The sequence below is a fragment of the Paramisgurnus dabryanus genome, chromosome 10, assembly GCF_030506205.2.
Source record: "Paramisgurnus dabryanus chromosome 10, PD_genome_1.1, whole genome shotgun sequence".
NCBI classification, from domain to species: Eukaryota; Metazoa; Chordata; class Actinopteri; order Cypriniformes; family Cobitidae; genus Paramisgurnus; species Paramisgurnus dabryanus.
The window spans coordinates 13,961,497-13,978,133 of NC_133346.1; the positions used below are offsets into that span (position 1 = coordinate 13,961,497).

Below are 16,637 nucleotides of genomic sequence, written 5' to 3' on the forward strand. Positions count from 1 at the left end.
TACTGCTCGTATTTTAGCAACATGGAATGGTTGTTCGTCAGCCATTGATATTTTTAAAGAGTTTCACAATCCTAAAATGAGCAGATCACATTTCGAAACCCAAGTTCCCTATTACTGAGTAAGTAAACAATAGTGTGCAGTCATACGTCTGTTGTCACCTTGCTTGAACTTGAATAGTTCATCAGAAATGTAGTTCCTTAATCCCTTATTTACGTAAGCGAGAGACAACAGTAAAACATTTTACTAAGAGAAACATTTACTTTTTCACAGCACAGCATTTCGAATGATGTAACACAGACACAATTTCAACTGTACAATAGGCAGTGAAGCACATTTGTCAACAAACACGCCCTTTAAACACAAACAGAAAAGTAGTACAGTATATATTTAGAAAACTGTGCCAGACAAATACAAGTAAGGTGACCCTTAATAAGTTTGGACCATCAGTCCTGTAAATGACCAATTTATTAGCTTAAAGGTGCAATGTGGGACTTTTAGAATGATCTCACAGAGATGCAATAAACATAACTATATTATCAGTGGTGTATAAAGACCTTACATAATGAACTGTATTGTTTTTATTACCTTAGAATGAGACGTTTTTATCTACATAGTACAGTACACCGCGGGTCCCCTTACATGAAGTCGACGTCATGTTTCTACAGTAGCCCCCTGTAGACCTAAACTGATCTACCGAGTGCGTTTCGTGCCTACGTTGTCTCAGACGATTACATGTTTGTCCTTTGTCACCGTAAGATGCCGCTAAAAACCCCACATTACTCATTTAACATACATTACATACATTAAGTGCCTCAGTCTAATGAGACTGATTCAGGATCAGTTTTCCACATCATTATATAATCACAGAAAAAAGATGTTTGTAAGTACAGTGGTAGTAGGAGCCAGTGAGGTCACGAGGAGCCCTGCCTCTTTTGACTGATCACTCTGAGAGTCTCAAGCTGTCTGGCACGCTCGCTGTGAACCGAAATCAGATTCCGATTCTCTTCCGTAAGTATCCTGTATTCCTCCTCTAGCCGTGCATACTCCATCGACGCCTTTTCATCTTCTAACAGTTCTGCGATAAGTTCTTTCCTGTGGTAAAAACAACGTAGATCAACCTTACAATTCATTAGTTTTACATTACATCATCTTGTAAACGGCACATGATTCTATTTAACCGTACCGAGGAAGTTAGCCCAAAATAACATATGACGTCTTTATTGACTTAAAAAATGTAGGGAACAGAACCACCACCGTCATACAGTTTGATACTTGGGTTGATATTCAATCTATAATTATAGCCAAATCCGCAGACACGGAGGTCACTGGCCCGAGCCGTGGGCTGTGATCCAAAATGGCATCGACTCAATGACTGATATCCTCTACACATTTAGACTTTGTTAACTATCCAAGCAAGGTTGTTGTAGGGCGGGGCAGCGTCGTTTACGAGTCTGTTTGGTTTTTATTTTGAGGTTTAACATTTGAAATGCAAACTAAACTGTTAATAACTGAACAAGGATAAAAATAAAGTGTATTTGGCCTTGTTTACCTGCACATTTCACCTCTGTGTGACTAGGGAACGTCAACAAACCGTTCGGCATGAGTCAATAATAAATCTCTAGTAAATGTGCCTGTACTTGGTCACAGAAAACTCATGTGGTTTAAAGCGTGTTCCTAAAGAACCACCTGCTTTATCTTAACCTAACGGACCTGAGAAATTGCCTGTGTTTTCCTATCTGTGAGAAAAAATGAAGGGGAGAACAAGCACTGGAAATGTACATATGGCATTTAGATATTAAGAAAGCCCTTGTGTTTCCCTACATAAATAAACTTTGCATTGAGCCTTTACAAAATTTCCTTAGTAATAAAACCTACAATCTGCAGAAATGGGTGGCATGAATATTTCCCTATGTAAATTTTGGATTTTCGTTATTTTGTGACTGAACAAGAAACAATGCTTTCCTAAAATCTGTGCAATTCCCTAAGTTCACGTGAAGGAGAACTTTAAAATGTCAAATACACAGACATGGACTTTCATTTTCAAAGTGTGGTTTTGCAATTCTGTGCCTTGCATACCACAATACAGCATGTAAGGCCTTGTCATCATTACATAGGCCTTTTTAAACCAGCAGAGCAGCATGACTTTGAAAGGAAACCCCATATTAACAAAGAATACTTTAAACAATTGTATTCAAACTTTACACGGATATACCAGAAAATATTTAGTTATAACACGTTTTTAGTTATATTTACAGTACCGTGCAAAAGTCTTAGGAAACATGCTACCATTAGATTTGTTGTTTTTGCAATTGTATAGTGATCATATATAATTGTTTCTGAGTCTCTTTATTGGAATAAATCCAGAAAATACCGGAAATGTGTATGTAGGATTAAAAACGGTATAAAAGTATAAGCTGAAGTGTCAATTATTTAGGCTAAACTCCTTTTCCATTTAAGCAATATCAGGCAGCTGCCGGATCTCTTAAATTAAATGAAATCCTAATTTCTAATTCTAATGGAATGACTTCAGGAGTTCAGTCTCCTCAAAAAAGCTCAAGATGTGTTTCGTGCCAAGAGAGGTCACACTAAATACTGACTGATGCCTGAAAAAGAATTTTAGTTCTGAACATAGTTTTGTTTTTAATTTTGTGTACATATTTCTTGTATTTTCTGTTTGTATCTTAAAAAAAAAGAGGAGAAAATAATTAAAACTGCTTAAACAACAAAGCTGGGGATGGTGGGATAAGATTTTTGCACAGTACTGTAGTTGTAATAGTTATAACAAGTTTCACATCTCTTAATTAGAAATATTTATTTTACATAGGTTGAGTTTGTTTAAAGTGGTAATTTTAAAGGCTTACTTTTTGTCCTCCAGTCTGGCAATCTCATGTTTGACCTGGTTAAATTCATTGGCCATCTTGCAGTGGTCTTTATATACATCTACAGACTCCTTGAGTGACTGACATGGCAGGACTGGCTGTTAAGAATAAGAAAAACAGATGATCACATTATAATTCACATATCAGCGGGTTTGATTTAACCATATTACCTAACCCAATAATATCACACCAGTTATTGTCCTTTTATACCACAGGGGCTGCTGAATGCTTTCTGATTGGTTGAGAAAATGTTTCAGGGGTGTTGATTAATTTTCTGTAAAACTTTGGTCCTTTGAAATACTTGAAAATAATAATTACTCGCGGTGTAACGGTGTAACTCCGCTTCGTGTCGTGCCGCATTACCACCTTGGGTGTGCATTATTTTCGAATAATTCAATTATTCCTTACCTAAATAACTGAGTATGCAAAAATTTTGATTTTATTTTGTGTATACATGGTTATTATTATAACATAGTGTCATTTTAAACTTTTCCTCTTTGAGGTTACATACATAATATATAAGTCCACAAGTTACAGTTAAATTTGTATTGCTCACTGGTAGAGCATTGTGCTAGCAGCGCTTATCATGGGTCATGGGTTCGAACCCAGAAAACATACAGACTGATAAAAATGTATACCTTGTTATGCGCTCTTTCACATTCAATTGGAAATAAGTGTCTGACAAATGCATGTATTTGAATTATATGTTAAATGATGCAATAATTATATTATACATTGTAACATGTCTGACAAGTGGAAACATTAGTGAGGCGCTTGACGTTTTTAATTCCTTTTGTGTCTGAAACTTCTTCTTTCGCAATGACTCACATCAGTTCAATAGAATATCATTACCACAACAAACCACTTCTGTTTTTCCCAATTTTCCCCCTCAACTCCCCCATGTCATGTGTATGTCTAGTCGATTTTCAGGTAGAACAATGTACAGGTAACAATAAGTCATTTATGCATTTTGGCAGGGACATCTGTCCAAAGCAACTAACAGTTCATTCAATCAATACATTTTACCAGTATCTATGTACCATGGGATCAAACCCATGACCTTTGTGCTAATTACGCAATGCTCTACCAAATGGTCTACTACATGACCCACTCAATTGTTTAAACCATAATCTAAAACAGAATATATATGTCTTTTTAATCAAAGATATAAGAGATTTAATTAATTTGATCCTTTCATGATAAATTACCAAATGTATCTCTTATCTGACGCAAAGGAACAAAAGAGTTTCCTTATATTTTTCCCCTAAAAATACCCTGTCTCGGTCTCTGCTATCAATGACATAGACTTCCCTCGAAACCACACTAATGTTCAATGCAATACTGAACTCTTATCTGTTGTCATAACCCTGACTACTGCCACCTTGTGTTTTTACTTCAGATTTACTGAGGTGTATATTGTGTGTGATGTTTTTGTTGTTTTGTGAGATACATTTAGTGTTAAGGTGTGTGACAATTTGATGGTAAAAAATAGTAAAATATGTAAAAAATATGTATAAATGTCTTTAAAGTTTCAATTATAATCAGTATAAAGCAGCAAAATTGTATTTCCCTGATGAAATAGTGCTTATAATTTTGACAAATTCTCTGACACTGTTTTCATGAATAACAACTGGCGTCTACATATGTGCCTTTGCAGTTGTATAGGGCAGTGGCGGCTCGTGACTGCTCATCCGAGGGGTGCTAATTCAAAATATGTGTTTTGTGTGTCAAGAGATCCTGTGTGCATCACGTTTTTTGTCAAAATAAGTGCATTTATGATTAAAGAGATGCTCACGTTCACAAAATACACGCAAGAAACTCCCAAAACAGTAAACACTGATTACGCATGAGATAAGGCGCGAGTATCTAGCAAACGCGAGCGTCTCCTTTATCATAAACCCTTTAGACGCATCTGCAGCAGGCACTTATTTTGGCATGACACGTGATGCACATATGATCTCTCAAAGCGCAAAAAACATATTTTGAAAAAGGAACCACACACGGGCTACATACATGTCTACATACATTCACCTCGAGTGCCCTAGAAAAAATATGTCACCGGCCGCAACTGGTATATGGAAAAGTTTGGGACAGATCAGAGCAGGACAACAGCTTTAATGCAAGAAGCTCCCATGTTGCCCTGCTCATTACAATTAAAGTGTTATGTATTATGTTAACAGTATGGTATGTGAATACCAAAAATTATTATTTCAATATCTTTGTAATGCAACATTCATAACAAAGTATGTAAATCCAGTCTTAATTTAATACATGTATTGGTGGTCCCTGCTCCTCCCCTCTATCCATTAAAGGGGACATATCATGAAAATCTGACTTTTTCCATATGTAAATGCTATAATTGGGTCCTCAGTGCTTGTATCAACCTAGAAAATGTGAAAAAGTACAATCCAGTAACTTAGTTTTGGTAAACCATTCTCTGCAAGCATGTGAAAAAAATATGTCATTGAAATTTGGCTCCCCTTGTGATGTCAGAAGTGGATAATACCACCCCTTAAGGGCGATTTATAGTCGTGCGTAGGTCCTACGGCGTAGCAGCGACGGCGTAGGTTCCGCGTCGGTTTTCATTTATACTTGTGCGTCGCCGTCCGCGTCGACGTGCAAACACACGCGAAACCGCTGGTTGGCAGTTATCACGGGTGTAACCACAGCAGCAGCAGAAGTCGTCACAGAAGAAGAAGCTAAGCAAGTTAACCCACAAACGAAGACGAAATAGCAACTTGTTGTGTATAATTTGAGAAGACCAGCAATGATGGAAGTAAATAAACAGCGACTTATGTTGCAGTTTGAGTTAAATCACTCCTCAACTTGGCTCATCTTTGTTTTCACCGTCTCAAATGGAAATACCTATGACGCAGTTTTTTTACCTGACGGGAGGGGTTCTGGTGGACCAATCACAGAGCTTGCGGTCCGCGTATAGCCGACGCGCTGTTAGAAATTTTGTGAGGTGCGCGTCAGGCTACGCAGAGCTACGCACAGGCTACGGATAGCCTACGCCGTAGCTACGCCGTAGGACCTACGCACGACTATAAATCGCCCTTTACTCTGCACTATCCAACCACAGCACTGCCATTTAGTGCAGAGATCATCTCATTTGCATTTAAAAGGACACACCCCAAAACGGCACATTTTTGCTCACACCTACAAAGTGTCAATTTTTACATGTTATAATAAATTATCTATGTGGTATTTTGAGATAAAACTTCACATACATACTCTGGGGACACCAAGGTTTATTTTACATGTTTAAAAAGTCTTGTGAAATGTCCCCTTTAAGGGGGTCAATGACCTAAAAAACATAGAAAAGACCTCTAGATGTTACCATTTAGCAAGTCAACTTCTGTCCAACAAACTAATGTTTAGCTTAAATCTATATTTAAAAACAGCTAGTGTATTCAAACCAAAAAGCATGCTACTGCTTTAATAGATTATTAATAAACGTCACCTGCAACCGTTGCTCAAGGTGAGGAAAAGCTGGAAGGGGATCTTCTGCATCTTTCAACTCTGAGAGGAACAGAAAACCCGATCAACATGTCTGGTATGTGGATACAAGATGCAACCAATGTTAGAGATCTTTACTCCAAGGCCTCAGTGGTGACATCTACATCCATCTAATCAACTCTACCATACGACATCTCATATTGCACCTGAATGACACCATCACATCTACAGTCTGAGGTCATGTTAGATACTGATCTAGGTCCAGCCTCTCTGGCAGAAACATAAATCGTTGAATTCACAAGAGAGACATAAAGAACTGCTCCCAGATCAGGACAAATAGCCAAATTGAAGCTGCACCTGTTCGGCCATGGACTTCATAATCCTAAACGACAGATTGAAAGTAACTATTGCCCAGATTCTTTCAAATGGATTGACTTTAACAAGTACTTTGACAGACAGCTTGTCTGCACTGATTCCCGCCACGCCAGCTATGTCCAACTGGGGCTCACTCACCCATGCTGGGAATCCTCTGATGCAATCAGCTAAAACAGGGCTGTTTACAGTCACGCATCAAGCAGAAGGCCAATTAAAAGATGTGTATATATATGTGCACGAAATTTGCACATGGCCTTATCTTAAACCTGATAGGCACATTACTCAAATTAAGTATATCGCGTAATTCCTGCTGAAGGCAGCTGGTGGGGGTGAACGTGACAGTTTTGTGTTATTTTGGCTGACTGGTAGCACACCAGTGGACCTTTATTACAGAAGATGGGACTGTACAGTTTGCTCGATGAAACAAACTAGTAGGGAATAATGGGAAGTCAGGCAAACCTAAAAACAAAGTGCATTTAAGTTTTTGGTTCCATGCATTCAGCTTTACAACAGCATATTAAAGTACAGGCAGGAACAAAGCATGAAGTACTAAATGCTTTTAAATTTAGGCCAGTGTTCTAAAAGCAAATGAGTGAATCATGCAGCAGTGAGGTATTAAAAAAGGAAACCTGATGCTGCAATGTCCCGGCAGCAGCTGCCATCAAAGCATTTGCATGAATAGCTGTAAAACACTTTGACAGTGCTGTTGACTTTGTGGCTAGGTAGATATCTTGTTTTGAAGATGCCAGAGTTAAACTAAAATAGAGGGGGGCACCTGAAAAGGATGGCAGAAGCTGAATTGATCCCACAAGAGAGGCTTACGTGGGTTTTGTTGGTTGCCATTTTGGTAGAAGTCACGCATCTATTTTAGTCACTCAGTGGCAGTCTCTTTGTCACAAATGTGTAAACTTGTCATTGCGGATAACGTTACCTGAGGTTTCGTCGAGCCTGAATGCGATTTGTACTTCAGGTTTGTCTGCAGAGACTCGTCTTGTTGAGGTGATCATTTATTCCTAAGGAGCAAACAGAGACTGAACAGCAGTTTATGTAAACCCTTATTTTTAGCTGATTAAAGTATGGGTTCGCCAGCATTTCAATGGTTATGAATAAGTTTCATCACATGCCCACACTTGCACCAGAGATTAAACAATCCCAGCCAATGAGATCATACGTCTACAAGAGCTGCAGTGTCTGCAATAATAATTATTTTTGTGCAATATTTGCAACATATCAGTATTTTTTAAATGCAGTTAGTTGTTTATTTTAAAAGCACTTAAATTGTAATGTGTGATTATTAATATGTATTAGTTAAATATAAACCGTTATACAAGACAAACTATAAATATATTTCTATATGGTCTGTGTTAAAAAAAAAACTGATCAGATCAGAAGCTGTACAATGTAAATTAAAACAAGTTTAAAAAAAATAATCTGTTTATTTTGCTTATGATTGTATAAAAGAAAAAAAAACTTTACCTGCCAATAGAAACGTTTATACAGAAAAGAGTCAAAACACGCGCTGAAAGGAACTCGAGGAGTCGCGGAGCTACAGGCGCCCCATTGACACTCGTGTAGATCTTCCGTACCGTGTTTATACTGTTAAACCCTCGTTATAATCCTCGTAGTATACACTGGGAAGCCAACAGCAGGTTTACGAAACACAGCCAAAGTAATCACAGCTCTTCAGCGCAGGAGGAGAACCACGAGCCGGACGCCCATTAAATGGCCCAGATGACTTTACATAAGAACAATGTCCATCTCTCCAATCAGGGTTGAGTGACCCAGACATTAGCTTGAACAATGCTTTCGGTTGATAGTAATTTTGTACTGTCTGCTTTATGTTTATGTCACTGTCTTTGTAAAGGCTGTGATTAAGAGTTTTGTTTTGACGTCATTTGTGTACATGAAATTATTCAATGCTTGAAATATGTGAGATACGAAAAAAATTATATTTCATTATGAAGTTAAAAAAATATGGTGTTAAATAACTATATTTTATATTTGTATATACGTTTATATAATGATATTTTATATATTAAAAATAAAAAATTAGGAATATATGGAACATTAAATAGATTACTTAGAATTAAACATTTACTTTAATGTGAATCTAATAATTTTGTATTGTTATTTAAAAATATGTTTTGGTTATTTATATAATCACGTTTTATTTATTAAGAGAATTACAAATATTTATTTATTATTCTTTATCCATTTTAAACCAATAAAAAGACTTACAATTGAACATGTACTTTATAATGCAAGTATAATAATTGTTTTATTGTTATTAAACAAATATACGCTTTATATATTTTTTTTAATTTGTACAATTTTATTTTATGTGTCATTGGTATCTCAAAATAACTATTAAGTTAACTATTAAATTATAATGACTATTATACAGTGACACACTTCTTATAAAATCGACGAATTAATGTACCTTCGTTTTATACATTTCAGTTTTTTCGACAATTCTTAAAAAACCCTTTAACATGAATGATTCCAAAACATGAAATGACTTTTCTTCGGTTTGACTAGAGGGGATACAGCTAAGGCGAAATCTCGCGAGATGTTTGGTTTAGAGTTAGATTTGTGGGTAGGATTAGGATGAAAAACAACGTTTCTGGCTAAATATAATACAACTACAGCATAAATCCCGTAACATGTTGGGTTTAGGGTTATGTTAGGAGGTAGGATTAGTATTCAAGGAGCGCTCATCCGGCGAGACTGCACGATATTTTGGCCGTAGCTGTATCCCTTTTCTTTTCTAGGGTGTGGATCAATCGACTCGTTCGGCGTTTGATTGTTTTTCCTGTCGTGATCCGCGTGTCTGTTCTCTGCAGTCACGCCTGTTCTTTCTTAGCTGCATGCTTCTCGAGCGCTGCAGACTCATCGCAGCCTCACTGTAACATCCAAATATCTGCTCAAAATGGCCCTTCACGTCCCTAAAGCACCGGGCTTTGCTCAGATGTTAAAGGATGGTGCGAAGGTAGGGCTTTTGAATTAATTATTTTATTCTGTTGTGTTCTTTTAAGGTCCACCCATCAGCTTCATATAGATATTTCTAGAACAGGCCTTCGGGTCCCTCCTGTTACCGGTAAAACGCATCATGCTTTGGCAGTCAAATGACGAGTAATAGTTTAAGAAAGATCCTAATTATTATGTCTGGAGAAACGAACCTATCCCTGCTTTTACACTGACATGTTCATTAGTATGTGATAAAAAAAATGAAGTTAGCATGTTAGCTGAACACATGTGCGGCACATACTATTACTGACAGACAGATACTGTTCACCTGACGTCCAACTTTGAGTTCCTTTCTAAACAATATTTCAGTTATTGTTAATTAGGATTTAGTTTGTGTTAACTCAAAGTAACTAAGCCAGTTAAATACGACCTAGGTATAGTTAATAAATGTATTATTAACATAATGTATAATACAAGCAGTTCCTCATTTGCAATCTCTGCAGTCTTCTGTTGCCAGTTATTCGTTTGGTCAGATTTATCGTAGTATTTAAAGTGATTTAAACTATTATTTCTTTCTTGCTTTTGAGATAAACAATTAAATGTATCTTATTCCAGCAAAACATAATCTGGGTTAATAATAGCACATACACACACAAGCTGTATTTTAATATCCGGGTTTGTCTGTGTCCACCATAACAACTTAATTTTTTTCCAATCAGCACTATTCTGGTCTTGAAGAGGCAGTTTACAGGAATATTCAGGCTTGTAAAGAACTAGCACTGACCACAAGGACCGCGTATGGACCCAACGGTAACTCTTTCTGCCTTTGTAAACTAGTCTTTTGAAGTGAAACAGTTCAAACTAAAGTCTCATCACTTGAATTGTTTCTTAAATACTTTACAGGTATGAACAAAATGGTCATCAACCACCTGGAGAAACTCTTTGTCACAAATGATGCTGCCACCATTCTCAGAGAACTGGAGGTAATTATTAAATAAAATAACCAGTGTGCGGTCTTTAGCATTTTTTTATGTCATGAATAAGCTTAGATAATTTACAAATAACATTTCCATTAAAAGTGTGTTTCTGTTTTTTTTTTTTTTTAGGTTCAGCATCCAGCAGCTAAGATGATTGTAATGGCATCTCACATGCAAGAGCAGGAAGTTGGTGATGGGACGAATTTTGTGCTGGTGTTTGCTGGCGCTCTTTTAGAGCTGGCAGAGCAGCTGCTGAGGATGGGCCTGTCTGTGTCGGAGGTTAGTAAATGTTATTTTGGGATAGAGGTTTATGTTAATTTTATGCATTACTTATTTATAATACTTTGAGAGAGACTGTAATATTTATTGCTTTCTGTTTGGTTCTTTCTGTTTCCTGTCTAAATAATTTATGATTTGATGATTGTTTATCCAGGTGATTGAGGGATATGAGATGGCAAGTAAGAAAGCTCTGGAGATTTTGCCTGATTGTGTTTGCACCTCGGCTAAAAACCTGCATGATCTGGAAGAGGCCACGGCAATGATCCGCACAGCTGTCATGAGCAAACAGTACGGCAATGAAGACTTCCTGGCTAACCTTATCGCGCAAGCTTGTGGTAAAACCTGAATTTAAATCCTTTGGCATTCTCGGAGAATGATAATGTGTTTAGTTTTATTAACTGTTAGGTCCTTTGTATTGCTGGCCTTTGTAACCAGTTTTTTATTATTATTTTTTAGTCTCCATCTTCCCTCAGTCCGGCCATTTCAATGTTGATAATGTCAGAGTCTGCAAAATTTTGGTAAGTGGGTAAAGCATTATTCAATTTTAAAGTGTATCTGGGGCAGATTCAGATATTTCCTGTTCTCTTTAGGGTTGTGGACTGAACTCTTCTACAGTGCTTCATGGGATGGTGTTTAAAAAGGAGGCTGAAGGAGATGTCACATCAGTCAAAGATGCAAAGATAGCAGTGTTCTCCTGCCTATTCGACAGCATGGTTACTGAAACCAAGGTAAAAGAAAGATTCATTTGTATTTGTGCAGACAAACTTTTACATATTGTATCTGTATTGTGTTTGGCATAATATAGCTTACAAACCTTTTTTTATTGATGAGTATGACTTATAGGTTAACCATTGCAGCAATAATTTGTTTCAGTTAAAAAAATAGAACTTTTTTACAATGCGCAAAGCAGCTTTTCATAAAATTGCAGCTTTTCGTTTAGCACATAGCTATTAGTTTTCCCTAATGAAATATTTCTGCCTGATGTCTCATAGGGTACAGTACTGATAAAGAATGCAGAAGAGCTGATGAATTTTAGTAAAGGAGAGGAGGACCTGATGGAGGCCCAGGTCAAATCTATCGCTGATTCTGGAGCCAATGTGATTGTTACTGGGGGTAAAGTTGCTGACATGGCCCTTCATTATGCCAACAAATACAAGCTCATGGTGGTCAGGTGAGCGACATCACTTCCTGTCTTGTACAGTCCTTTTATAGATGGTTTCATCGGACACACGCGCGTTGCAGTGGTTACGCCAAACCTTCTGATTTCTGAAGTCGTCAGTACAGAAGTGACTTAAAATTCATTGATTGGCCGCTAGAGGCTGTCAATTCCCATAGACCTCCATATTAAAATGCCCATCTTTACAGCTGAAAATAATGTTAACAGCCTAGTACAAAAAGTGATTTTGGTATATATAGCTTATTTTGCCCTTTATGACATCTGTTAGGGGTGTGATTTTTTTTTTTTTGTAAAAATAAAAAAATTATATTAAGCCTTAAAGTTCTGCATAATTAAGAGTGTGGCCACTTGAGTGATGGGTTAACTGCCACTGCTGTTACTGAAATCGAGCTAGGCGGGCGTGGTTTCAGCAACCAGCCACCTCAGCTGCACCCACGTCCTGCCTCTTTACCTATTTTCGGTTATCCATGAGTGATAAGCGGTTACGTGCGGCCAAGATGGCGACGGCAGGTTCCGCCAACTTTAAGCTTTAAAAAAGCTCTTAGGTGATGTCACGGACACTACGACCATATTTTTACAGTCTATGGGTTATGCGCGTGGCCTGAAGTTAACATCTGGTTTGTGCTTGTTTATTGGTCTGGCTAGTAACCAAACTGACCTCTGGAATGGATACCTTGTGGAAAATTTTTTTTTTCAGTTTTCATAAGATGAGGGGAACTATGGTAATTTACTAGTCAATTTATTTAGCTTTTTATTAAAAATTATCTACTCCAGCGTTGTTATTGATTTTTTTTTGTAAAAGTCTACCGGAAGTTAAGTTTGTTTAATAAAAGCCGTTTATGTTGTTGCCGCTGAAACCATCTTTAAAAGCAAATATTCAATTTGTACAATGAAAAACAAAACAATTATATCTAATATATAATATAAATGCTGTGTATTCTGTACAAAGGCTTAACTCAAAATGGGACCTTAGAAGATTATGCAAAACTGTAGGAGCCACTGCACTGCCCAGACTGGTGAGTTTTGTTCTTTTGTACCTTTTTCAGGCTGGATTATTTCAATCTTTATCCCTTTTTACAAATAGATTATGTACAATACACAGAAACTGTGTTCATATTCAGGAATGTCTCAGACATCCTGTAAAGATCTCGAAAAAGACATAACGTGATGCATGTTGTATTGGTGGATTTTGTCCCAGCGTCTGTGTCATTTCAGATAATTGTTTCTAAACACATTATAAATGTTAGAAATGTCTATCCATATTTCTGTGTTCAGAATTATTTGGCAGGGGCTAAAGCCATGGCTCAATGACTGTGCATTCAGACCGCCACCGGCGAAAGCGTCAATAAAAGCTCTGGCTGCCCTGACAACGACGCTAAAGAAAAGTTGTAGTGGACGCTCTGACGCTCGAATGCATTCTCTGAACTCCTCTCAGGCGGAGGTTTCCGCCTTCCGATTGGTTGCCGGTGAACATTTCCGCCTTCCGATTGGTTGCCGCCGAACCCTGTCATATCTCATTACCATAAAGTTGAGCTGATTTCAACTCTCCTCGACGCTCACGCTGTACATGACGCACCACGCCGCTGCTCGCCACCGGCTTTATTGAAAATTAATGACTTCCGGCCACTTTGACGCTCTCGCCGGTGGCGGTCTGAATGCACAGTAACACAATCACGAGTGGGTGTGGTTTCAGCTCTGACAGCAGGGTTTAAGAACAGAAAATGTTGCTTATTTTTCCCAGGCTTTGACAGAACTTGTTTTATTTACTTTTTTCTATGGTGTGACAAATGTTAAATATAACTTTACACAGACTTTAAGTTTTCTTACAATTTCTCTCTTGAGTAACCATTCACATGGCAAATGTTCTCCGCTATGGTGTGAGGAACTCCCTGATATCGGCTTCAATCCAATCTGCAAACATTTTTCGTCGTAAATGTTTATCTAACTTCTTGTAGCAATGACACCTCACTACGAAACGCCCCTTGCGGCATTGCTCCTGCCTTTTGTTTACACAGGACACATTCCGGCAATGTTACTAGGTTCCCTTTATGGGAGCAATCCCAGAATTAATTACGTGTTTGCGTTTACACAGAAAGCACGCAGGCAATTTTATCTGAAATTTCTGGGATCATTGTGCTGTTTAAATTAGTTTTTTCTGTCCTAATGTTGTTTTGGTTTTAATTCAACAGACTGCACCTACGCCAGAAGAGATGGGCCACTGTGACAGTGTTTACCTATCAGAGGTTGGAGACACTCAGGTCGTTGTCTTTAAACATGGTAAGAATTTTTATATTAAATAAGAGGTTTTTAATTATTTTTAAACTGTTCATGATGACACACAGTTATGATTCACACAGTCTGACTTATTTCATTACTAGATAAAGAGGACGGCGCCATCTCTACTTTGGTAATTCGCGGATCCACAGACAATCTGATGGACGATATTGAGCGTGCCATTGATGATGGAGTAAACACCTTTAAAGTTCTTGTCAAGGTGAGCTCCCAAACCATTTCCACCAAAATGTGACCCAGTCTGTGAAAACCCAGCTAAAGCCGTTTTAAGTGATTTTTAGCGAAAATATATCTTTGATATCATTAATGTTGACTGAGTAAGGCCATATATTTTTTATTTATGAGAAAATGTGACACTTACTATATTACTTTCTTTTCAGGACAAGCGTCTTTGTCCAGGTGCAGGTGCCACAGAAATCGAGCTGGCTAAACACATAACCTCCTATGGAGAGGTAAAGTTTCATGAATTTCGTAATTTAATTCTGTCACTCACTTTGTCCTCTTATTAATCGTTAAATTTCTCATGAAGTCATGTCCAGGCCTGGAGCAGTATGCCATTAAGAAGTATGCTGAGGCGTTTGAGATGCTGCCTCGTGCCTTGGCAGAAAATTCTGGGGTGAAGGGCAACGAGCTGATCTCCAAACTGTACGCTGCTCACCACGAGGGCAACAAGAACATCGGCTTTGACATTGAGGTGAAGATTAAACAATACATTATCGCTGTAAAAAAGATGCCACGTCATTTATTAACATGTGCTTTTTAAACTTTAATTTAGGGAGAGGGGCCTGCTTTGAAGGATATGAAGGAGGCTGGTATCCTTGAACCTTACCTGGTCAAACACTGGGGCATCAAACTGGCCACAAACGCAGCCATTACTGTTCTCCGTGTAGATCAGGTTAGTTCTTCCCTGTATGGATATTTCTGTGTGTCTGTATAGTTTTCCCTTATGTGTCAATTTAGGTGTACCCTTTATTTTGGATTATAATGTGATATGTGTATGCCAGATTATTATGGCAAAGCCAGCAGGGGGACCCAAAGCCCCCAAACAGCAAGGACACTGGGACAAGGATGATTGGGACGAGGCGCCAGACAAATTTGATACACATCATTGATAAATCAAAAATGATAGCAAAGGTGCCCAAAAACACGCCACGTTTTGGAGTGCTTAACCACTGGTGTGATGAGGGTGTTGCATGAGCACTATGGAGATTTTACGAGTGACTTTCACATTGTTTAGATTAAAAAAAAACACTTGCATTTCTAATCCTCACCTGTTGTTAGATTTTGACTGTTGGATTGTATTTGTTTTAAACGTGCATTGTTTTGTCTGTTTTTAAAGCATTAACGCTGATATAGTTGTTGAAAATTGTTTGTTACGTCAACTAGAGATTTTGGCACGGTTTACTTGCATGCAGCATGCACTAAATGCACTTTTGCCGCCCAGGAGGGCACAGAGCACTGCTAACATTCCACCAAATCACTATTACGACTAAATATGTTTATATCTACCTGCAGATCATCATGGCAAAGCCCGCTGGAGGACCCAAAGCTCCACAAGGAAAGAAGGACTGGGATGATGATGAATGATGCTGTTAACCTGCGAGTTCCTCTGTCTGTTCCTAACTGTCTTAGCTTTTCAAGTGTTGTGTATTTAATATCGAGCCTATTCTTTTGTATTTTTTTTAGGAGAAGCCATACATGTTAACAGTGCGTGGCTTTGAGCTGTTTATTTGGTCCCAATAAAAGGCACTTGAGCTGTCAGCATGACTCTTTTCTTTAGTGATCTCTGCATTAAACTAAACTCATCTTTCCTTCAAGTATGTGTATAATTTTTCAAAATCTGTGAATTGTGTAAGCATTGCTTTGGCAGAACAAAGGTTGTGGGTTTGATTCACAGGAAACACATACTGATAAATGTGTACCTTTAAGATTAATTGTAATTCGCATTGGATAAAAGTGTTAGAAAAAGCCATAAATGAAAGTGTGCCTGCATTCAGGAATCAGGCTGGCAAATTGTAACACATTTTTGGTTAAGCAAAATAAGATAGTTAATGTTTGTCATTTGAGTTTAGGACATTTAGTTATTCATACCTAGTGAGTTGCACCCTAAACTGTTCTTAAACTACGGACTTGGTAAACTGAAAAAAAAAGAAAAATACTATTTTTATTTTTTGTGTTAAGCATAATTACATTTGCCTATTTACAAATTATTTCCAGTCAGTTAAAACAATG

The 16,637-nt window shown here is 37.7% G+C and overlaps 2 protein-coding genes across 4 annotated transcripts; one reads left to right on the forward strand and one right to left on the reverse strand.

The window, feature by feature from the left end:
• Positions 1 to 238: 238 nt before the first annotated feature.
• map3k7cl (map3k7 C-terminal like) lies at positions 239 to 8,507 on the reverse strand. Of its 2 annotated transcripts, none has more exons than XM_065290724.2 (5): positions 8,300 to 8,507; positions 7,645 to 7,726; positions 6,343 to 6,401; positions 2,862 to 2,977; positions 239 to 1,092 (listed from the first exon to the last, which is right to left on the reverse strand). In XM_065290724.2, the coding sequence occupies exons 2-5, from the start codon at positions 7,718 to 7,720 to the stop codon at positions 912 to 914; spliced, it is 432 nt and encodes a 143-aa protein (XP_065146796.1). In that variant the 5' UTR covers positions 7,721 to 7,726; positions 8,300 to 8,507; the 3' UTR covers positions 239 to 911. The 2 variants fall into 2 exon arrangements, with proteins under 2 accessions (XP_065146796.1, XP_065146795.1); XM_065290723.2 differs by having other exon boundaries at positions 8,190 to 8,504.
• Positions 8,508 to 9,542: 1,035 nt separating this feature from the next.
• cct8 (chaperonin containing TCP1, subunit 8 (theta)) lies at positions 9,543 to 16,166 on the forward strand. Of its 2 annotated transcripts, XM_065290719.1 has the most exons (16): positions 9,543 to 9,702; positions 10,400 to 10,490; positions 10,584 to 10,663; positions 10,787 to 10,936; positions 11,091 to 11,271; positions 11,393 to 11,454; positions 11,527 to 11,664; positions 11,929 to 12,107; positions 13,063 to 13,129; positions 14,303 to 14,390; positions 14,492 to 14,607; positions 14,786 to 14,857; positions 14,935 to 15,099; positions 15,181 to 15,300; positions 15,410 to 15,539; positions 15,921 to 16,166. In XM_065290719.1, exons 1-15 carry the CDS (start codon positions 9,643 to 9,645, stop codon positions 15,515 to 15,517), a joined length of 1,677 nt encoding a protein of 558 aa, XP_065146791.1. In that variant the 5' UTR covers positions 9,543 to 9,642; the 3' UTR covers positions 15,518 to 15,539; positions 15,921 to 16,166. The 2 variants fall into 2 exon arrangements, with proteins under 2 accessions (XP_065146791.1, XP_065146792.1); XM_065290720.1 differs by lacking the exon at positions 15,410 to 15,539.
• Positions 16,167 to 16,637: the final 471 nt, after the last annotated feature.